Consider the following 22,639-nt stretch of genomic DNA (forward strand, 5'->3'; position numbering starts at 1 on the left):
GTGTGCTGTTGTAAGCATCAGTTCTAGAAACTTGTTTGGAAAGCCGGATGCTGTGGCTTTTTCCTTGTTCCGAGGCAGAATCCCAGCAGTTGTTCTGCGGGGAAGGGTTGTTTTGCATTTCACCTGACCAGATAGCGAGGCGGCGCCCTAATAAGGCGGAAGGAGATAATTATCAGAAACATCTTCCTTCGCCCTGGGGGTGATTTCTGCTGGGAATGCGTGGCATTGCCTTGTGCAGGTACCACTGAGAATAAAGGGCTAGCTCAGGGCAGGTGACGATGACTCGATTAGAGCACTTTTTGCACTCTGGTCCTACCCATTGCATGTGGCTTTCACCCTCAGGATGGCACAGGTACAGGTAGGTCTTCTGCTTCCCTCTTCCCCCTTTAAAACACGTTTGCCGGCACTTTCCTTTGGGAGGCCTTAGGCTCCAAGCGCCACCTCGGCCTCTTGAACCGGTTGCGGCGCTTAAGTTAAAAAGCGTGATTGCAAAAAAAAAAAGAATGGGAGGGGCAAATGCCCCACACTTAAATCAAGCAAATACATAAAAATACTTAGCTAAAAGTAGAGATTGTAGAACGGTTTTGACAGATTTTTCTGAGCACTTGGGGTCAGAAGAAATGCATTTTAAACAACTGTTGTTGAGACATTTCATTCTGAATCTGCTAGACCAGTAGTTCCCAAAGTGGCTGTTACTGCCTCCGGGGTGTTTGTGGATTACCTAGGAGGCACTAGGCACCAGGGGGGCGCTGGGGGTCGTGTAAATGACTATCGGGCTTTGAAAAGCTGGCATCAATGGATCAACTTTTGTTGAATCAATTAAACAAAGCAGTTTTTAATGGATTTTGCATGAATGCGCTATGAATGGTTGCCGTTTCGAGTTTTCTTGCGCTATCATTGGCTTCCTCGGTGGATCATGCAAACTGCCGTTCCGAATGCTTTCTAATGGGCCCCAGGGGATGAGTTTATGGAACCAAGGGGGCAGCGGGCTGAGAAAAGTTTGGGGACCACTGGATAGAGGATGGTGAGAGGTGGGTGTCCTGCCAGCACCCATCTCCTCTCCTTGCCAACATAAATCCTGGCTACGCCCATGAAACGGGGACCAGGGCGCAAACTTTACGGGGATACCCCCCCTCTCTGCTTGCCCCGAAGTGTCTCCCCTCGGCGTGGAGGAGGGCGCGCGCGCTCCGGGATGCACTTTCTCCGTTGCGGCGTCTCCTCTTTTGATCTCTGCCCAGGAGCCGCTGCTATTGGCTACCTCTCTTGTGACGTGCGGGGACTGCGGTTGTCCTATGTAGCAAGCGCCGGGCTTAGTTTCCGTCTCTTTCCAGAGACCCGGGATTCTCTGCTGGGTTGGTGCGGGTGGGGAGGGGGGAGGGAGAAGCAAAAGGAGGAACCCGGGGGCCGCTTTCTCCCCCCAACCCCTCCACCCCAACCCTCCTTTAAAAAAAATAGGAGGGGAGGGGTGGAAGGATCAGCTCTCCGCCGGCCCTCGGCGTTCAAAAGGAAGCTGGCCAGGGAGAGAGAAGGGGAAAGCTGTTTTTTTCCCCATGGAGAGCGGTGCAGGGAGCAAAGTTGGAAGTGTGAAGCAAAACTAGGGATCTCCCGTTCCCCCGCTGCCGCTTGACGGCTGGGATCCGGTCCAAGAGCGCACGTGAGTCTGCCGCACTTGGGGTGACGGGGAGGAAGAGAGAGCAGAGTTGAGCTGAGATCTGGCCAAGGGCAAAAGGGACACAAGAGAAAGTGGATGGGGCCCGGGACCCTGGGGGTGGGGGGCAGGAGGGTGCTGATGGGGAGGCAGAATCCGAGTAGCGCTGAGTGGCAGAGGAGATCTTGGAAGCAGTAGACTTGGGGCGAGGGGGGCAGCAGTTTTGCAGAAGTTTGGGGATGGGTAGGGATGGGTGTAGCTGTGAGATGTCATGTGGATAAGTAAGTGATGAAGAGTTAATTTGGGGGGTTAATTTGATCCCAGCTCTTTGATGGTATCAGAGGAAGGAGAGGCTATATATAACCTTGGCCATTAAAGATCTGTGGTCCATTTATGTTGTTCTGCCTTATAAAACAGCAGCCCATTGCACTTAGGAAGAATTTCCCCCTCCAGATGCTGATTACTGGAGTGTTAGACGAAAGGAGGGTTGTGGGAAGAGAGGTGGTGATGATCCAGGGAGGTCATTTAAGGATGTAAAGGTGTGCATTGTGCCCAAGGCAAGGGCACAGATATGCCTAGAAAAGTTGCCTTCCCTTTACACCGTCCTATTCCAAAACCCACCTGCCACCCATGCACCCACCACTTGTTTTGGTGGGGAGGAAGTGACTTGTCCTTGTAGTAGGTTTTTGATTTACAGCGGTACCTCAGGTTAAGTACTTAATTCGTTCCGGAGGTCTGTTCTTAACCTGAAACTGTTCTTAACCTGAAGCACCACTTTAGCTAATGGGGGCCTCCTGCTGCTGCCGCACCGCCAGAGTACGATTTCTGTTCTCATCCTGAAGCAAAGTTCTTAACCTGAGGTACTATTTCTGGGTTAGCGGAGTCTGTAACCTGAAGCATACGTAACCCGAGGTACCACTGTATTTCTTTTTTAATGCTGTTCTTGTTTTGCATTCTGTGAGTACGTGAAAGCTGCCACCTCTTTGGTTCCACTGTCCCATTTGGGGTGGGGCGAGTGCATTATGCAGGATCTCAGAGATGGGGAAGGACTAGGCAAGTTGTCTTAACTAATAGGGGCAGCATAGGAGCGAACTCCCAAAATATTTGAGCGGGCTGCCACCGCCGCCCCAAGTTGATGGGCATTGCCATTCAAATTGTGTCTGTGCACCACGTCATGTGATCGATGGCGGGGCTTACCTCCACCCCACCCCCCATATTTTATTCCAGGGCAGGAAGGCTCCCTGCGACTGCCAGCATTAGAATGGGAGGCCAGAAGTTGCTTATCGCCCCAGGACATCATCTGGAGGCTCATGACACAGCAGCCTTGCCAAAGATCTGGCTTGATTGTGTTTGGTTGGAAGGCTGCCTGGGGACCCAACCTGGGCATAGGCTGATTCCCCCCCCCCCTATAGGAACAAAGACAGGATGTAACTGCAACAAATACACAGAAGATAGAGTGGTGGTCATAGCACCTTCTGATCTAGGCACTGAGATCTTTGCGGGCTCCAAAGATGCAAAGAGGCTTTGGGGGTTTTACTCCAAGAGAGCCAGGGTAGAAAGTTGTTTGAGGGGGGCCAAGGAGACAACATTGCTGCCAGTGCCGGTTTGAAGTGCCAGTCCGCGGGCTGTACTAGGGCAAGCAGATCCAGGAAGCTTCATACTTAATCCAAGGGACTTGGATGGATCTGGGATTTGAAGGAGTCTTTGAGATGCTGAGCACGAGTTCTGGCTCTCGGAATGCTTTTAAGGAAGCAAGGCAATGCCTTTTGATGTGACAGGCAGCTGAGGGTACTTTGCATGGATTGTACTGAGTTCAGTGGTTGAACATCTGTAGGCCAAAGTTTCAGCTTCAATCTCCAGGTAGGAGTGACTCGTGTCTGAAATACAGTGGTACAGTACTTAATTCATTCCGGAGGTCCATTCATAACCCGAAACTGTTCTTAACCTGAGGTACCACTTTAGCTAATGGGGCCTCCCGCTGCCACTGCGGCGCGATTTCTGTTCTCGTCCTGAAGCAAAGTTCTTACCCGAGGTACTATTTCTGGGTTAGCGGAGTCCGTAACCTGAAGCGTCTGTAACCCGAGGTACGACTGTACTGGAGAATCCCTCGCAGTCAGAGCAGGCAAGTCGTGCATTAGACGGACACAATGATCTAACTTGGTACAAGGCAGTGTAAAATGCTCCTGCAAGGCAGATGGCTTGCATGCAGTTTACAATATAACCGTACCTTGGTTCTCGAACGGAATCCGTTCTGGAAGTCCATTCGACTTCCGAATACCAAGGCGTGGCTTCCTGCACGCAACTGGACGCCGCGTTGGACGTTCGGCTTCCAAAAAAAGTTTGCAAACCGGAATACTTGCTTCTGGGTTTGCGGCGTTCAGGAGCCAAAATGTTCGAGTCACAAGGCGTTTGAGAACCAAGGTATGACTGTATGTTACAAGCCTTGCCTGTCTCAGAAATGTGCTACACGGGAAGGTAAACGGCGTTTCCGTGCGCTGCTCTGGTTTGCCAGAAGCAACTTACTCATGCTGGCCACATGACCCGGAAGCTGTACGCCGGCTCCCTCGGCCAATAAAGCGAGATGAGCGCCGTAACCCCAGAGTCGGCCATGACTGGACCTAATGGTCAGGGGTCCCTTTACCTTTACCTTTTACTCTAGTTTAAATTATTCTTTCTTGAGGCAGGATCTAAAGCCGATATGGGGAACCTGTGGCCCTCCAGGTAATGGCCAGGGATGATTAAAGCTGCAGTGCGGCAACATCTGGAGGGCCAGATGTTCCCCAGCCCTAAAGTTATACAAGGCTCTGAAACCTAGGCTATTGGAAACCCTGCTCAGCACCCCCCTGCCCTCCTTAAAAAATTCACCAATCATTGCCTCTGCATCTTCAGATCGTTCCCATTTTGAAAGCTTAGAAACCTGGGTTATCAAAAATCAAAGTAACTGCAAGCAGAGTTAAGGAGGCGAGATTATAGGCTGTTGCATCAAAAGAGTTGTACCTCTTGGCAAAAGTCTTATCTTGAGCGCTCTTCCTCATTCCTGAATGCACATGGACACAGCTGCTTTGCTCAAACCCTTCGCTGAAACGTTTATCCACATGTACGCACCCACGCCACCCTTAAATGCTGTGTGTTCCTCATACCTCTTGCCCCTGCATACCGATAAAAGATTGCACTCATCTTTCTGGTGTCCCGGCTTTGACTTCCCCATTCGTCAGTTGCTCTTAAGCTTCTCGCCCAATTACCTTCCCCATTTTTCTGCCCTTCCCTTCTTCCTCCCCATGCAAAGTTCTCAACACCCACATTCTCTGAGCCTTCTATTGCAAGGAGAGAGTAACTCCGAATGTAGGGCATGTTTGGAAATCGTGGTTTAGACGCCTTCAAATATAGCATCCCGGAGATCCTCTCCAAACAAGCGTGCTGTTTAATTTACTGGATGTAGACCCTTCCAATACAAATAAGAGGTTTTTCCATACAGAGTTTTATTTCATTCCCTATTACTTTTCTTTTTTGTTTGTCCTTCTTGGCCTTCTCTCTTCCATTCCCCCCCCCCCAACCTCCTGGTCAGGTGTTTTTCCTTTCTGGGTGGACTCCTACAGACCAGCTGCCATTAGGCAAGCGATATGTTTATCCTGTCAGTGTGGAAAAGAAGGGATTTTAGAACAGACCAGCTTCTTCAAAGAAAAGCAGAGAAGGCTAAATTTAGAGTCTACCTAAATGCCTCTCCTCTAAATTAAAGGCATTCCGTTTAAAATAAAGCCTCTCCAAAGCTCAGTGCAGTTCTCCTTAACATGGAGGAATGCCTGAATTTTTTTGTTGTAACTGGATGGACGTGGCAACCCCGGTTGAGGATTGCGGGTGGCACGGTGCAGAAGTGATTGCCTTTTTTGTCCTACCTCACAGGGTTATTGAGAACGATAAATTGGGCAACGATTGTAAGTTGCTTTATACGCAGAGAGGGGCTGTGCAGAAAGAAAAGACATTTAGCTATCGGGCCAGTTTTCGGTGTGTCATTACTCTGGTACAGCCAAGGGCAGTTTTCTGACCATTTCTGGCACGAATTGGATGGATACTCCGCCGTACGCAAGTATTCCCTCCACATAGGAAGCTAGCACGGCAGAGAGGAAGTCTGGGAGTCCTGAAATGCTCATTTTCTGCACGGAGGGAATGTTTTTGTATTGGGGGACAGCCATTCATACAAACCCCCTTGTTCAGGGATGGTATGTCACCGAGTAACAGTTGCTGAGGATAAACATTGTGTCTCGTCTCCGTGGAAGGGACCCTGTGGATTATCTGGTCCTATCTGACCTAACTTAGCCATCGTTGTTGTACGTTATTATTATTATTATTATTATTATTATTATTATTATTATTATTACTATTATTTATTTTATACCCCTCCCATCTAGCTGGGTTTCCCCAGCCACTCTGGACAGCTTCCAACCAAATAATAAAAACAATAGAGCATCAGACGTTAAAAACTTCCCTAAACAGGGCTGCCTTCAGTTGTCTTTTAAAAGTAAAATAGTTGTTTATTGCCTTGACTTCTGCTGGGAGGGCGTTCCACAGGGCAGGTGCCACTACCAAGAAGGCCCTCTGCCTGGTTCCCTGTAACCTCACTTCTCGCAGCGAGGAAACCGCCAGAAGGCAGAACGATGGGGGTGGAGATGCTCCTTCAGGTATACTGGGCTGAGGCCATTTAGGGCTTTAAAGGTCAGCACCAACACTTTGAATTGTGCTTGGAAACGTACTAGGAGCCAATGAAGATCTTTCAGGACTGGTGTTATATGGTCTTGGCGGCTGCTCCCAGTCACCAGTCTAGCTGCCGCATTCTGGATTAATTGCAGTTTCCGAGTCACCTTCAAAGGTAGCCCCACGTAGAGCTAATCTCCTGCTCACATATTTTGGTAGCAGAGCTATCATCATGCGGGGGGGGGGGGGTTGCACACATCATGAATGGCTTGAAAGAAAACAAGGAAGATTTATTAAGTTCTGACCAGTTTTTGGAAGAGAGATGACAATCACTAAGATTGCCAGATTTGCTTTTCGTTTTATTCCGCAGCTGAGCACAGAGGTTCCTTATATAGCCATGACTGATTACTTTATTTCATATATAAAAATACGTACATTCCACGTTTCAGACAAATACTGTTTCCCAAATTCAGGTAGGTAGCCGTGTTGGTCTGACGCAGTCGAAATAAATAAAAAATTGTCCAGTAGCACCTTAGAGACCAACTAAGTTAGTTCCGGGTACAGTGGTACCTCGGGTTAAGTACTTAATTCGTTCCGGAGGTCCGTTCTTAACCTGAAACTGTTCTTAACCTGAAGCACCACTTTAGCTAATGGGGCCTCCTGCCGCCGCACCACCGGAGCACGATTTCTGTTCTCATCCTGAAGCAAAGTTCTTAACCTGAAGCACTGTTTCTGGGTCAGTGGAGTCTGTAACCTGAAGCATATGTAACCTGAAGCGTATGTAACCCGAGGTACCACTGTATAAGCTTTCGAAAGCTTATACCCAAAACAAATTTAGTTGGTCTCTAAGGTGGTACTGGACATTTTTTATTTATTTTGACTGTTTCCCAAAGTTTACTTAATATATTGCATTTATATCTCACCTCTCCTCCAAGGAGCTTGAGGTGGCATGCACATTTCTCCTCCTCCCCATTTTGTCCTCACAACAACAACCACAACCCTGCAAGGTAGATTTAGGCAGAAAGTGAGTGACTGGCCCCAATATCAACCTAGTTGAGCTTAATCGCTGAGTGGGGATTTGAACCCTTCTCTTCCCCAGACCCTGATCCAACTCTCTATAACCACTAGACCACACTGCTCACATCAGTCACAATAATAATAATAAAGTGAGAAGCAGGCCTCTGCCCTGAGATCTACAAACTTAAATAGATGAGTGATAAAGGGAAGAGGAGAAGTGGAGGCCAAAGGTGGAGGGAGATCAGTCTGACAATGTCAAGAGCAAAGGTGCGAGCTGTAAAACAGACGGTTGGCACCTGGTTGGCGCTAGGCTCCTCTTAAACTCCCTGGACGCTTTGCTTGGGTGGAAGCGACCCAGCAGCCTTGGCTCTTTCTAACCCAGGAGTGGGGAAGGATTGTTTTCTGACCACAGGCTGCATTCCCTGCTGGGCCGCTGGAAAAAATGGGCAGACCAATAAAAGTACATGTATGTCGCAGCTGGTTTCCACACCCTCGCCGTGCCCTCTTTATCCTCCACCCTCGACAGGCATCATTATCCTCCTTCGAGGACGCGCACAAGGCAAACAAAAAAGGGCTTGGCTTCGGGAGCAGGGCTGGTGAGGGGTGAGACCTTGGGAGAGTTCTGAGGGCCACACAGAGGCCTGGGGGGAGCCCCACATTTGGCCTGGGGTTCCCCACCTGCTCTGATTGGCAAAGGCCAGCACCTGCTTCCCTCTACCGGCTCTGCGGTCCCCAAGGACAGGGATGGAGATGTTGTTGAGCTGCCAACCCTTGGCCATACTGGCTGGGCCTGATGGGAACTGGAGTCGGCAGACCCTCCAAGCGTCCCTGTTTTCCAGGGACAGTCCTGGATTTACAGGAGCCGTCCCGTTAATATTCTGAATATATATTCTGTAAGCCACCCAGAGTAGCTGGGGAAACCTAGCCAGATGGGCGGGGTATAAATAATAAAATTATATTGTTGTTGACTTGACCCCGGAATGTCCCGCTTTTCCTTAGGACGTCCCTGTTTTCATTGGGGAATTGCTGGAGGGTATGGTAGAATGTTAAGTCCCTATTTTCATTGGAGGGTATGGAGTTAAGCGACACACACACACACACACACACACACACACACACACACCCGAGCCAAGGTGATAAGTGACTATAGAACCTTTAGAAGACATCTGAAGGCAGCCTTGCATGGGGGAGTTTTTAAATGTTTTCTTGTGTTTGTATATATGTTGGAAGCCGACCAGAGTGGCTGGGGCAACCCAGTCAGATGGGTGGGCTAATAAATAAGGAATAAAAAGGTAAAGGACCCCTGACAGTTAAGTCCAGTCGCAATCGTTTCTGGGGTTGCGGCGCTCATCTCGCTTTACAGGCCGAGGGAGCCGACGTTTGTCCGCAGACAGTTTTTCCGGGTCATGTGGCCAGCATGACTAAGCCGCTTCTGGCGAAACCAGAGCAGCACACGGAAACGCCGTTTACCTTCCCGCCAGAGTGGTACCTATTTATCTACTTGCACTTTGATGTGCTTTCGAACTGCTAGGTTGGCAGGAGCAGGGACCGAGCAACGGAAGCTCACCCCGTCGCAGGGATTTGAACCGCCAACCTTCTGATCAGCAAGCCCTAGGCTCAGTGGTTTAGACCACAGCGCCACCCGCGTCCCTAAATAAGGAATAGGGCACCCTATTTTCATCAGATTAATGTTGAAGGGTATGAATTGGGGGCAGGGGCAGAGGTTCCCCATCGCTGCCCCAGGCTAGCTGAGAATTGGAACAGAGTATTTGTCCTGGCTCGTGTTTAGATATCCCCCCTTTCCTTCCCTTCCCTTCCCATGCCCAGGGAATCGTTGATTCATTCTCTGGAAAACTCTGTTGTGATCTCTTATCTCCCTTCCCCCAGCCCCAGTGCTGCTGCTGCTGGATGTGCCAAATATTAGCATGACTCAGCTGTGCTCCAGAGAACAGTTCTCCGATGTTTAGGCTGCGCTTGGAGTTTCTCAGCAGGGAGGTTAAGCAGGGACGCAAACATTGTATTCCCCTCCAGCCTTTCGCCAGCTACAGAGGTAGGGCGGCCGCAAATGCCTCTTTGGAGAGGAAGGTATTTTGAAATGTTCTGAGTGCTTTTGGCTGCATTGCCCAAGGAGAGGCACTCTTGTGTTATTTGCACACCGAATGGCCCTTTCCTTCTGCAAATCAAGAAGACCTCGGTGCAGAGGTGTGTGGAGGAATCCCAAGGAAGGAAGGCTGCTTTAGGGAAGAGGCTGTCCCTGAGCTGCCTTTGCCCTGGCTGGAAAGTTCAGATTTCACCCTTGCAAGTCCAAAAGAAGACGGAGCAATTGCAGCTTTGGGTCTGGGTCATGGGAGACCTGTGTTCAAGTGCTGCCTCCACCGTAGCCTTTGCTCTAAGACCATGGGAGCATCGCACACCCTCTGCCCAAACTTCCTGCATCTGCAGAGTTGGGAGTGTGATTGATTTTACTTCCCTTTGGGGAGTGTTGGCAGGGAACATAGTGTGCCATACACTTGTCCTACTTTTGTTGCAATCCTCACCACACCGGCTGGTAAACCTGTGGTCCTCTAGATCAGGGAGGTTCAACCTCTTAGACTAAGTGAGCCGCAAGAATGCTTTGACGCAGAACCCACACAGCGCAATGACCCAGAATGCAACCTCTGTGCAAATGGGGAGTTGCCTTTATTTGGTTTTTAATATGTTGTAAACTGCTTTGAGATGTTATTCTTCAAAATATAAAGTGGTACAGAAATGAAAATAAATAAATAAATAAAATAATAATAATCCGATCCCCAAAAAAAGGCACCTAGACATTCCGTTGCGGTGACTGTAATTTAGGCTTAAGATGCCACTTCACAATTAGCCAAATACAGTGGTACCTCAGGTTACATACGCTTCAGGTTACCGACTCCGCTAACCCAGAAATAGTACCTCGGGTTAAGAACTTTGCTTCAGGATGAGAACAGAAATCGTGCTCTGGTGAGGGGGCAGCAGCAGGAGGCCCCATTAGCTAAAGTGGTGCTTCAGGTTAAGAACAGTTTCAGGTTAAGAATGGACCTCCAGAACGATTTAAGTACTTAACCCGAGGTACCACTGTACATTTTCCCCCCAGCACAAGTGCTTGAGCAGTGGGTATGGCAAACTACTCGGGATTTGTTTTGCCAAGGTTGCTGAACAACAGGATGCAGTTCCTTGCCACCAAAATTACTCCATGTAGACTTAAGAACTAGCTCATCTTGGTTTTACAGAAATCGTGCTGCGGTGGCAGCGGGAGGTCCCATTAGCTAAAGTGGTGCTTCCGGTTAAGAACAGTTTCAGGTTAAGAACAGACCTCCAGAATGAATTAAGTACTTAACCCGAGGTACCACTGTATGAGTTTCCAACACTGGTTGCATCGTGAAATGAGGCTTTTCACAAATGCCCAATGCACATCCATAAAACCAAATGTATGCAAGTTAGAAATGAAATACTAGGCAGTGGCATGAAATTGGAAGCTATCTCAAATCTGCATCCCCAGAAATCTGCAAACCGAACAGAGAGGCTCCGGCTCTCTAATCATTTGCAGGACAAGGATTCCTGTAGTTGCTAGGCTCCTTTATCTCTTTACCTTGACCAACCAAATTCAGACTTGCTGGAATAGGCAAAGGGAGCAAGCTGACCTGCCTTAGCAAGGCTGCGGCGTGCTTGCCTGCTTTTTAACTCCGTGCTTTTGATGCTCCGTGAACGTGACTGGTCCTGTTTTATCGTATGACAAGCCTTGCAGGTGCAGGAATGGGAAAAGGTCGCTGCAGGCCGAGCGTCAGAGTGGTGGTGCAGCTTTGATGGGGCTGGGTTTGCCTGTGAGAAGCTGTGTCCAACCCTCACCTTCAGTGGAACTTAAATGTTCAGTATCTGAGGGGCCTCCTGCTGCTGCTGTGTCGCCAGAGCACGATTTCTGTTCTCATTCTGAAGCAAAGTTCTTAACCTGAAGCACTATTTCTGGGTTAGCGGAGTCTGTAACCTGAAGCTTATGTAACCCAAGGTACCACTGTATAAGCAAATGCCTGCTATTCAGAAGCACTGCACTTGTGGGTGGGCGAGAGCATTAACCCTGGTCCACCTTCCCTTACTGCAGGGGTGCCCAAACATTTTTCAAATAGGGCCAGATTTGATGAAGTGAGGGCCGACTAAAGTTGTTGGGCTTTTTTTAGGATTGAAGTTGTTGACTTTTTTTCAATTTTACCCCAGGACATATACTGTTATCTAGCTCAGTAAAGGTATCCCTGACCGTTAGGTCCAGTCGTGGACGACTCTGGGGTTGCACGCTCATCTCGCTCTATAGGCCGAGGGAGCCGGCGTTTGTCCGCAGACAGCTTCTGGGTCATGTGGCCAGCATGACTAAGCTGCTTCTGGAGAACCAGAGCAGTACACGGAAACGCCGTTTACCTTCCCACCGGAGCGGTACCTATTTATCTACTTGCACTGGCGTGCTTTCAAACTGCCAGGTTGGCAGGAGCTGGGACAGAGCAACGGGAGCTCACCTCGTCACAGGGATTCGAACCGCTGACCTTCTGATCAGCAAGCTCAAGAGGCTCAGTGGTTTAGACTACAGCGCCACCTGCATCCCTTTTAGGATTGAAGTTTACCCCAAAGTTCTTGAGCTTTTTTAAGCATTGAAGTGGTTGAGCTTTTTAACAATTTTACCCCAGGACGTATACTGCCACGGATTGGGCCCCTGAAACATACTTTTGGACATGCCTGCCTTACTGGCATCCTATGGAGCTGTGCAATATGGGCACCACACCCAAAAATGTCCCGCATCGGACCGTTTGCTAGTTCTCTGAATTCTGCCTTCTCTTTGCAGCAAGGTATAAATGGATCTGCATATAGACGGCTGCCTGCCTGTGGCATAGCCCAGTCCCAAGAATCTGACCAGCTTAGGTTGCCCCCAAAAATAAATTTTAAAAGCAAAACACAAGTCATTTACCATTGCTTGAGAGGTGCCACGTCTCGCTGTGCTTAATTGGTAGCATGTGGCACTGCTGACTCGGCACATCCCACATGTTCCGCACCGCGCTTGCCAAGCCGGGGGCAGCCTAGGACAGGGAACATCCTGTGAAAAGGAAAGTGCTCTCCGGCCCAGAGCAGCGCTAGGACTTTGCCATCTGCTGGAGCAGAGATTCACCGTCTGTGTGCCCCAGCAGTGGGATTTAAGCTAGCGATTTTTCAGAGGCTTCTGTGTGTTTGGGGTTTTGAACCGTAGCTTTGAGGGATGTGGCAGAAAAGCAGGGAACTGGGGACAAATGGATCCCATTCATTCATTCATTCATTCATTCATTCATTCATTCATTCATTCATAGAATTCAGCCCTCCTCACTCCAAACAGGCATTGCTTCATAGACTGTGCCGGAGAATAAGTTTACATTGCAGTGACCAGCAAAGCCTTTAACCTCTCCGGACTACCTGTTGCAAGTCTTTACCTGAAGGAGCGTCTCCTCCCCCATCGTTCAGCCAGGACGCTGAGGTCCAGCTCCAAGGGCCTCAGTGTCCCTCAGACACCGAGAATTGAGGTTACAGGGTACCAGGCAGAGGGCCTTCTCAGTAGTGGCGCCCACCCTGTGGAACAGCCTCCCATCAGATGTCAAGGAAATAAACAACTATCTGACTTTTAGAAGACATCTGTAGGCAGCGCAGCCCTGTTTAGAGAAGTTTTTAATGTTTGATGTTTCATCATGTTTTTAATATTCTTTTGTGAGCCACCCAAAATATTATTACTATTTATTTATTTCAGATGAGAGCAGAGTCAGTTTCAGGTCTGCTCCAGACTACAGATTGGGCACAACGTATCTGTTAATCTGCTTGATGAGTTAATAGCATATGAATTTGAGGATTAAAAAATTAATCATCCACTTCAGTTTTTCTTGCACAAATCTGGCATCCTCAGTATTGTTTCTTAAATTAGCATTCTGCCCTTTCCAAGGAGCCCACAAAGCACCTGTGATTTAAAAAAAATACAATGAAGAGAAAACACGACCTATTGTAAAAAGTGAAACACCTAAAAACTTTCAAACATTTAAAGCTGTTTAAAAACAGATGTAACCAAATCCCATTTCTGGATAGGCCCACCGGAAAAGGCCATTTTTCAGCAGGCGTCTAATACAGCCTGGTATCAAGTGGCAGGGAGTTCCGAAGCACAAGGGCTGCCATCTGTGTACCAGGGAAACCAGTCCTGCCACTTTGCAGCAGAATTTGGCTGTGGGCAGCGCTGATTGGCTGGTCCATGAGACATCACAAACCCGCTCACCACCCCAGGGCAATTTTATGACACTTAAAATTTACTTTCCTTGTTTGTTTTCTTTTAAAAAAAGAATGTTTAAATGAATAAATGGTCGTGTAGGGCTTTTTTAAAAAAAGAACACAATGAAAACAGGCAGGCAGCTTTGCAGGGGACAGACTGACAATAACCAGCATTAAAACTGTTGTTCTGTACATCTGCCTCGCTGCTATTTTTATAAGTATGCTTGAGTGCTCTCAGTGGATCAAACTGCAGGTTACGTTCCATGAGTTATCAAGCATTTTCTTAGAATTTCGCTCTTTTACCTTTTCTGGCCACATGGTGGCAGCGGAGCGAAAGAAGATGACGCTTTTCTCTTCTGCCAATTGCGCCCATCTCTTAAGCCAGAGTTCATGGCTGAATCAGACCAGCAGCCCATGCAGGTTTATATAGAATCTTAGCTGCCCCATGTGATGGTGAGGCAATATATTATGTGAGGCTACAATGTGATGTGAGGCTGCTCTGGAGGGTAGGACTCGAACCCAATGCCTTCAATGTGCAAGAAAGGAGATTCCGATTTCCGACTGAACCTCGGGAAGAACTTCCTGACGGTAAGAGCTGCTCGGCAGCGGAGGTTTCTTAAGCAGATGTTGGATGGCCATCTGTCATGGATGGTTTAGCTGGGATTCCTGAATTGCAGGGGTTGGACTAGATGACCACTGGTGGTCCCTTTCCAACTCTACAATTCTATGATTCTAGGCCTTATTCCATGTCCTCCCTGAGTGCCAATGCCTAGCCGGGATGATACCTTGATTGACGGGTGCAGAGAGGTGTGAATGACTATTATTTTGAATATGAATATTATTGATTTGTGTAGCCAAAGCCAGTACAGTGGTACCTCGGGTTACAGACGCTTCAGGTTACAGACTCCACTAACCCAGAAACAGTACCTTGGGTTAAGAACTTTGCTTCAGGATGAGAACAGAAATTGTGTGGCAGCAGCGGGAGGCCCCATTAGCTAAAGTGGTACCTCAGGTTAAGAACAGTTTCAGGTTAAGAACGGACGTCCAGAACGAATTAAGTTCTTAACCTGAGGTACCACTGTAATAGGGTTGGGTGGGTGTAGAGACCCCTCTGGCTTCTGCATGTTTTTAATGTATCCTAGTACAGAGAGCTAGCAACTTCATCAATCGCTGCACCCCGTATCCCAAAGGTAGCCCACCCCCGACGTGAGTGCGGTCCTGGGACTGCAAAATAAAAATAAAAAATGCCCTTGCAGTAGTCTCTGATGGCTACCAGGAACCAGTAGGGAGTGGGAAGTGTTTTGCATTGTGGGAGAAAGAGTTGAGGGTGGACCATTACTGCCTTACCTTGTAAGAAGTCACTTCCTCTCTTCCAAAATGGCTTTGCCAGGCGCAAGGGTGCCACTTTTCTAAAGAGATCCACAGAAGGCCGACTTTCTCCAGGATTTCTCTCAGTGATGGAGAAGCCAGACCTTCTCTGCATCCTGAGCTCCCATGAGCTTCAATTTGCACCAGATTTATGGCACGTACATGCCGTAGATTGAAGGCACATGACTCCCCCACCAAGAACCCTGGGAACCGCAGTTTGTTAAAGGTGCTGTATCTGGGGGGAAACTACAGTTCCCAGAATTATTCCGAGGAAGCCATGTGTGATGTGCATGGAGCCTTATTGATTGATTGGACTGAAACAGAGATGTCGAAAGCAAGGCTGTCTTTTAGAGAAATAACTGGAGCTTATTCACAAGAAATAACGGGACAGGCATGTTTCCGTGTGGGCCGTCGCAAAAATGGCAGTGTGTGGTTTCTCTGGCAGCAAAGAGACCTTTCTGTGGAGAGAAAGAGAGAGAGGCAGAGAGAGAGAGAGAGAGAACCCCGGTTGATGCAGCGTGTTGGCTACTAAGGAACTGAAGATGAGAAGGTGCTTCGAAGGTGTCGGGCTGCAATGCTTTCTTAAGGTGAGCACGAATATCCGGAAATGGGCTGCATCTGCTGCAGGGAACCAGGATCTCAAAAAGCCTGGATGTCGCCATTGCATGGAGGGCTGCAAGCCAACCTGTGCTTCCATTGCTGGAAGGCAGGGCGAAGCGAGCTCCTTTCTCCAGGGTTGGCCCTGGTAGCAGCAGGGCCTCTGGAGGTGTGTGTGTGTTTGTGTGGAGGGGGGGGGGTAGCTTGGACTTCAGCGGCGAAAACACCTTGGTCCGACTCTGGCTGAAGATGCCTCTGTCTGTTAGCTTAACCACTTTGCCTCTACCGCCCGCAACCTCTAGGCCACGCCTCCGTCTCTTCATTGGCTGGCATTCCTCATTTCTGATTGGCGGGCAGGATCTATATAAAGTAGTGCGATGGCAGAGCAAAGCGCGCAGGTAAGTCGATGAGGTAGGAGAAGCGAGGCTGGAGAGATGGTGGGGGAGGGGGCGGCCAGTCCGGTGGGGCTCAGAGGCTCCACCACCGTGACACCAGGAAAGATTTGTTGTCTCTGCTAGGGGTTTCAAAGCTCTGTGGGAACTAAAACCCTACCATCGTCATTTCTTTGATTTTCACTGAGTTCTAAAAACTCAGTGAAAATCCAGATGGTGATAACTCCTGCTGAATTCTAGGAAATCCATTATCGAGGTGCCTTACACAGATCCTCACTCAACACAAAGATCCGCACACAGATTCAAGCCATCTTTCCACCCACCTCAAGTGTATTCATTCTCCAGTTTCCAAGCCTCACATCGGCTGTTCTTTTGGGGCACTGGCATGCAGGTTTCAAGGGCAAGTAATCGTCTTGCTCGCTAAGGAGCGCGGCCTGGATTAAGATGGACGCAAACCTCTGATCCCCTTTACTTGCAGGCTAAGCCTCTTAACGGTCAGAGTTGAAGATAACATGAGGGAAAAGATTATGGCTGGAAAGATATGCTCAAAGCGGCAACCAGGCTGTAGCGATTTCGTCTAAGTAGCTGACTCGGCAGGCCTGTGGGCCCCGTTTTCTTCCCCACTCAAATTTTTCGGCTTTTTCCATACCTGAGTTTCCATTGGGAAATGAAAGGTGACTCGCTGGTAGTCGGAGACATTGAATGTACAAGGCAGGGGGAGGTTTAAAAAACCCTGCCCATGGCTAGGGGTTGCCGCTGGGTACTTAAGACTCAGTGGAACCAGTGTTCGAAATTAGCTAGGAGCCAGGCGCATTTTGCACCTGGCGTTTGAGCACTTGCGACCAAGTGAAGGCGCCCGGGCACCAGGATAGCATCTGACATCTCCACCTTCTGGGCATCATTGGTTCTAGACTGTTTTCACACACTTAATACCCCATCCCGTAGAATGCAATCAGTTATATCGCACAATCAGAATGAATTTCAGGGACCAAAATGCTTTTTCTGTGCAGCCTGAGCAAGAGCAATCGCCATTAAGGAAAAGAGGTCGGGATAGGCCAGTCTATGTTTTAGACTGTCCCTGTAATCCGGTGACTTTTCTCCTTGTAAATTCTCCAAGTTCTTAACCTAGCTCAAGGTTGTCATCTGAACTAGCCAGAGGTTTAACTGATAATTAGTCACATTCAGCCCATATTTTGAAAAATAAAGACTTTAGAGCCATATTGCCCCAAAATGGCAACCAGACTTTCTGTTTTGGCGACTGCAACCTTGGTTTAAGGAGCCATTTGGCACCTAGCTTACATATGAGTTTCTAACATTGAGTAGGACACACACCCTCAGGTGGTGGATTCTCCTTTCTTGGAGGTGCTTTGAACGTACTACTGTGTCCGTTTGCTGTAACAAATGAAAGGCACACCCAGACAGGACTCCGCGTAATGGATCTCGCCTCTGTTCTTGCTGCAGGACAGGGCTATGGCCATAACGCAGGGCCAGAAATACCTCCTCATCTTCGACTTCGACGAGACCATCGTGAACGAAAACAGCGACGAGTCCATCCTCCAGGCCGCTCCGGGGAAGCAGCTCCCGGAGTCGATCCGAAGCACGTACCGCGAGGGTTTCTACAATGAGTACATGCAGCGGGTCCTGCAGTACATGTGCGACCAAGGAGTCAAGATGGCCGACTTCAAAGCAGCCTACGAAAGGATCCCACTCTCCCCTGGCATGGGCGACCTCTTCCAGTTCCTCTTCAAGCAGCAAGACCACTTCGAGATCATCCTCATCTCCGACGCCAACATGTTTGGCATCGAGTGTGCCTTGAAGGCGGCCGGGGCCTATCCCCTCTTCCGTAAGATCTTCAGCAACCCCTCAAGCTTTGACAAGAGAGGCTACTTCACCTTGGGCCCTTACCACTCGCACAGCTGCAAGCGTTGCCCAGCCAACATGTGTAAGCACAAGATCCTGACAGAATACCTGGCAGAGAGGGCACAGGAAGGGGCCAGGTTCGACCGCGTCTTCTACGTCGGGGACGGAGCCAATGACTTCTGCCCTTCCACTGCGCTGAAGTCGAGCGACGTCGCCTTCCCTAGGAAAGGCTACCCCATGCACCAGCTCATCCAGGAGACTGGGAAAACCCAGCCTGGGACTTACCAGGCCACGGTCGTCCCCTGGGACTCTGCCGTAGAGATTTCTTGTCACCTTCAAGAAGTTCTCAAGAAGAAATGTTGAGGGCGGGGAAGACCTTTGGCGGGAGGAAACAGCTGCTCTCGTTTGGAAAGATCTGAACGATTATAGCATCACGGCTCTCTCACGCTTGGCTTAAGGCTCTATCTCGCTCTCTCTGGGCTTTCTCCACCTCAAAATCTCTTGTCTCTGGGTCTCCCCTTCCTTCAGCCGAGAGATAAGGGCTCACTATGCAGTTAGGAAATCCATTGAAGGAAGGGTGGGTGGATGACAGGCCACTTTAAATATTTTTGATTGCCTTTTTGGAAAGCAAAAGCAAAATACTTTTGCATTTGCTAAACCCACGCATCTCGTTTCGCTCGGGCTGGTTCTCAGTAGCGCTCTTAGCGCATGGGGAAATTCTGTCGTTACCAAAGCATTTTGACTGCTCACGGGTGTTGAATATAGTTCTCCTCACTTAATGAAACACCCTTTAAAAAAAAAATTACATTTCCAGATCCTACTCCATCTAACAGGATGTCAGAATTGTCTTTAATTGTTTATCTAAATCGGCTGGGGGCACCTGGAGTCTCCAGAAAAGAATGGGAGAGCCAGAAAGATTATCCCAGCTACATCTTCTGCTTGGACTTGATGATTCCTGGCATCATTGCTCATCTTGTGGCTGAGATGATCCACTCTGGTCAGGGATGGAGAACCTACAGCCTCTGGATATTTGCTGAACTACAACTCCCATAATCCCCGACCATTCGCAATGCTGGCTGGGGCTGATAGGAGCTGTGGTCCTACAACAACCGAAGGACTATAGCTCCATCCCCACTCCCTGACTTTGGCCGAGCACGTCGGGAACAAAAAGGGAAAGCACTTTTGCTGCAGCAGCCTATGAATGGTGTTTTCTACTCTCCCCTTCCTTGCCTGGCAAGACAACCTCTTCAAGGAGTACAGTATTCCTGCTGCTCAGAAAAGGCTGGTGTCTAAAATGAAGGGGGAATGAACAGGATCGGGAGGCCTGTAGGTTGCAATGAATAGCAAAACAAGCAGAGTCCAGTGTGTTGAGAACTGAATGGGTCGGAAGAAGAAGCCAGTCAGGGACGGCGTGCACTTGAGTTACAGAGTGGGCAAATGAGGACAAGCAAAGATACATTTGAGGCGCCATTTTTCTCTAAGGGTGCATCATCCTGGTAAGCACCCAAGTTGTGCTCCCGTTGCACATTTTGGCTCTTGCTGGCCTGGGTTTCACCTTTGGGCATTTTCCCATTCCTACACAGCTCTTTTCCTTGCAGATTCAGGCTGGGTTTTTCTATTCCCCATATGCTGAATTTGTCAATTTGCAGCAGCCACGTCCTCCCAAACGAATGGCGGATTGGGGGCAGGGGTTGCGGAGTAGAAACGGATTGTTTGGCAAGGTGGGAAATCCACATGGAGTTGGGTCTTGTGCTACAAATGCATCATTTTAAAGAAAAAAGGTGGTTCTTCCTGCTACATCTATATGATGTTTTTTGTACCCACTTACCCACTAATACATCAGCTCCCTTGGCCAGTAAAGCGAGATGAGAGTCGCAACCCCAGATTCGGCCACGACTTGACCTAATGGTCAGGGGTCCCTTTACTTTTTTACCCACTAATGACTTTGCACAAAGAACCCTGGGCATGGTAATTTGATAAGGGTGCTGACATTCTCTCTTCAGTATCCATGGATGCCTTTGCAGAACTGCATTCCCCTAGGAACATGAACATTTATGGAGAGTGGGGGATGCTCCTTCCACAGATAATCTCCCATTCTCTAGCCTTCATTTTTTTAAAAAAAAGAGCAAGTATTTAGCATTTGTAGAACCTGAGATACGGGGCAAAAATGCACATCTACTAGTCTTACTTTTTTGGTGAGAACCAAACTTGCTTCTTCCACCCCTGGAAAAATGGCTTGAGAACCCCATGCCTGGGAAGAAATCACATCTATTCAATCAATAGCTACAAAGACTTTAGCAATGGGGGAAACAGGTACCGGACAAAGTTTGGAAAAAGGGACCGTGCAAAACTTTTAATCCGAGCAAAGCCTGTATCTTTCTAAGTGAGATACATGCCACTGCCACAGAAATCCCAAGGGTGTGCTTAACGTAAACAATAAGTGATGGTCCATGAGATCATACGTGGGTCATACGGTCCTATGTGGATTGTGTGTCCTGCCCTTGTGTGCAATGATTATCAACAGATTGCTTCGAGAGACACTTCTGTGAGTGCAACCCAAGACCTGCCAGATTCTTCTCTATTTATGATATTTCTATTGCAGCCTTAAATTTCCCTCTCCCATGCTGCTTTCCCTGAAACCAGCAAGATGTTCTTGTCCTTACGCTTGCCGCCTGCTCATCCACCGCAGATTGCAAAACCAATTTGTCAGTCTGTCTTGCTTCGCCTTCGCCTGCTCCTTAATTCTGTTTCCTCTGCAAACCTGCTTTGTTGTCAACAACTCCCTCCCTTTCCCCCACTGGTCTGTCAATGCTTGTTGGAACTTAAAAGCCATGGAAACTCTTTTTGTAAGCGTGCAAAAAAAGAAACAATTAGCAAACAGTTTCGATTTATTTTGTCTTGCGTACACTTCAACAATAGCTGCATGCTCTGTGACTACATTTCCAAGTGTCCAAAGCGCCCTGTAGCCTGTTAATTTTGTTTTTTGTTTTGTCCTGCAATGTTGAATGTATGAATCTCTCTACTTGAGACCCTGGCAAGCGTATTGAGGAGAGGGGGATATCCTTCCCTCCTGAGGAGTTGCCCTTTTTGTCCTAAACCAATCTCCCTATACAGTGGAACCTTGGTTCTCAAACGGCTTAGTTGATGAACAAATTGGCTCCTGAATGCCGAAACCCTGGAAGTAAGTGTTGCGGTTTTCTTTAAACATTTTTCAGAAGCTGAACGTCTGACGCAGCTTCCGCTTGAGTGCAGGAAGCTCCTGCAGCCAATTGGAAGCCATGCCTTGGTTTTCAAACATTTCGGGTGTTGAACAGATTTCCAGAATGGATTAAGTTTGAGAACCAAGGTACCACTGTATCCGTTGGCCTGTGGGGTGAAGCCACTTCTAGTTTGCAATGAATGGTTTTATAAGCCATCTTTTCGACTGTATACCTCCCTCTTAATGTGCTTCCCTCCCTTCTCCAAGAAGAAAAGATGAACTGAAGACCAGAGAAAATGGAACCATTCTCAGGCAGCTGCCACCCATCCTTGCCAGGACTGCTGGCAACTCCCAACAGTCCTCACCACCTTGGCTGCGTTGCCTGAAGCTGATGGTACCTGGAGCCCAACATCACCTGTCTTAGCCCGGCACACATTGCTGTTTACTCTGGCTCCAGTGTGCTCCCACTGCTAGCGTACACATGACGTTAGCCACACAAGTCACCTGTATGCTGTAGTTTCTTGAGAAATGCTGCTGTTTGGTGGCATTTCCCCTCAAACTGGTTCGCATCCCATTTGAAAACATAAGCCACGTCCACTTCACCATGAAGCTGAGGTGTGTACATTTGGGACTGCCATTGCACGTGCTCAGATGTCAAGATTCATGAATAGAGAGTTGTTGGGGGAGGTTGCATGGGGGGAACAAACAGGTAACGTGCAGCTAGTGAAGACCATCGACACCCCACCCCCCAGCTGTGTACACACAATGTGCAAATATAGCTTGAAATGGGGAGGAGGAGGAAGAAACAACCTCACTGTTTGAAGCCACTGATGCGCACATAACCTTAACCAGCATCTTAAGCCACTTCTATATTTCCAGCCCTTCAGTTCCTCTCTTCATTCTCAGGCCCACAGCTTCCTTTTAATGGCATCGGTGGTTAAGTCATACATATTCTTGTCTCGTCACGTCGACAGATATTCATCCCTGTCCACAACGCCTTTTTAACCACAGAGCGCGTGCAAAAAGCACAATTGCTAGGCCCTTCACAGCCCAGACCCTTAGAACCAGCCCCCCTCCTCTTGTGAAGGCCTAGGACTACACAACATGGCACCCTTCAGATGTTGCTCAACTGCATCTCCCAGCATCCTTTGCCCCAGAACCTGGCCCACCCATGAGGCAAGCTGAAGCAGCTGCCTCAGGCAGCGGAAGCCTCAAAGGCAGTCCCTGCACTGCCTCCACCACACAACCCAGGTAAGGGGGGCTGAGGTGGGGCAGGACTGCACTTTCTCATTTTGGTGAAAGGGGGCAAACTGCTTCTGCCTTGCCCCCGCTGACTCTGGTGACTGGGGCTGATGGGAGTTCCAACACCTGCAGTGCCCTTAGTTCTCTGTCTCTGCATTAATGGGTGTCAGGAGCCATGGACAAACCGCTCTGATGATCCATGAGCTGCAGTCAACATGGACTCTGTCAGGGAGCTAACAGGCAGAGCAGGTCATTTGCAGGTCTGAGAGAGAGAGAGAGAGACGCGCTTGGTGAACGTGCAGTTAGTTTCTTCATTAAGGAAAAGAAAGCACAGAGATTACTAAAGGTTGCTCC

The 22,639-nt window shown here is 48.7% G+C and overlaps 1 protein-coding gene across 4 annotated transcripts; it reads left to right on the forward strand.

The window, feature by feature from the left end:
- Positions 1-215: 215 nt before the first annotated feature.
- Positions 216-20,724, forward strand: PHOSPHO1 (phosphoethanolamine/phosphocholine phosphatase 1). 4 transcript variants are annotated; one of them, XM_081166855.1, is made up of 3 exons: positions 216-358; positions 15,441-15,582; positions 17,446-20,724. In XM_081166855.1, exons 2-3 carry the CDS (start codon positions 15,538-15,540, stop codon positions 18,205-18,207), a joined length of 807 nt encoding a protein of 268 aa, XP_081022981.1. In that variant the 5' UTR covers positions 216-358; positions 15,441-15,537; the 3' UTR covers positions 18,208-20,724. The 4 variants fall into 4 exon arrangements, with proteins under 4 accessions (XP_081022981.1, XP_081022983.1, XP_081022980.1 ...); XM_081166854.1 differs by lacking the exon at positions 216-358 and adding an exon at positions 1,324-1,654; XM_081166856.1 differs by lacking the exon at positions 216-358 and adding an exon at positions 15,895-15,990 and having other exon boundaries at positions 15,437-15,582.
- The last annotated feature ends 1,915 nt before the right edge of the window (positions 20,725-22,639 follow it).

This window comes from Podarcis bocagei (assembly GCF_964188305.1).
Source record: "Podarcis bocagei genome assembly, chromosome: 13".
In the NCBI taxonomy this organism is placed as follows: Eukaryota; Metazoa; Chordata; class Lepidosauria; order Squamata; family Lacertidae; genus Podarcis; species Podarcis bocagei.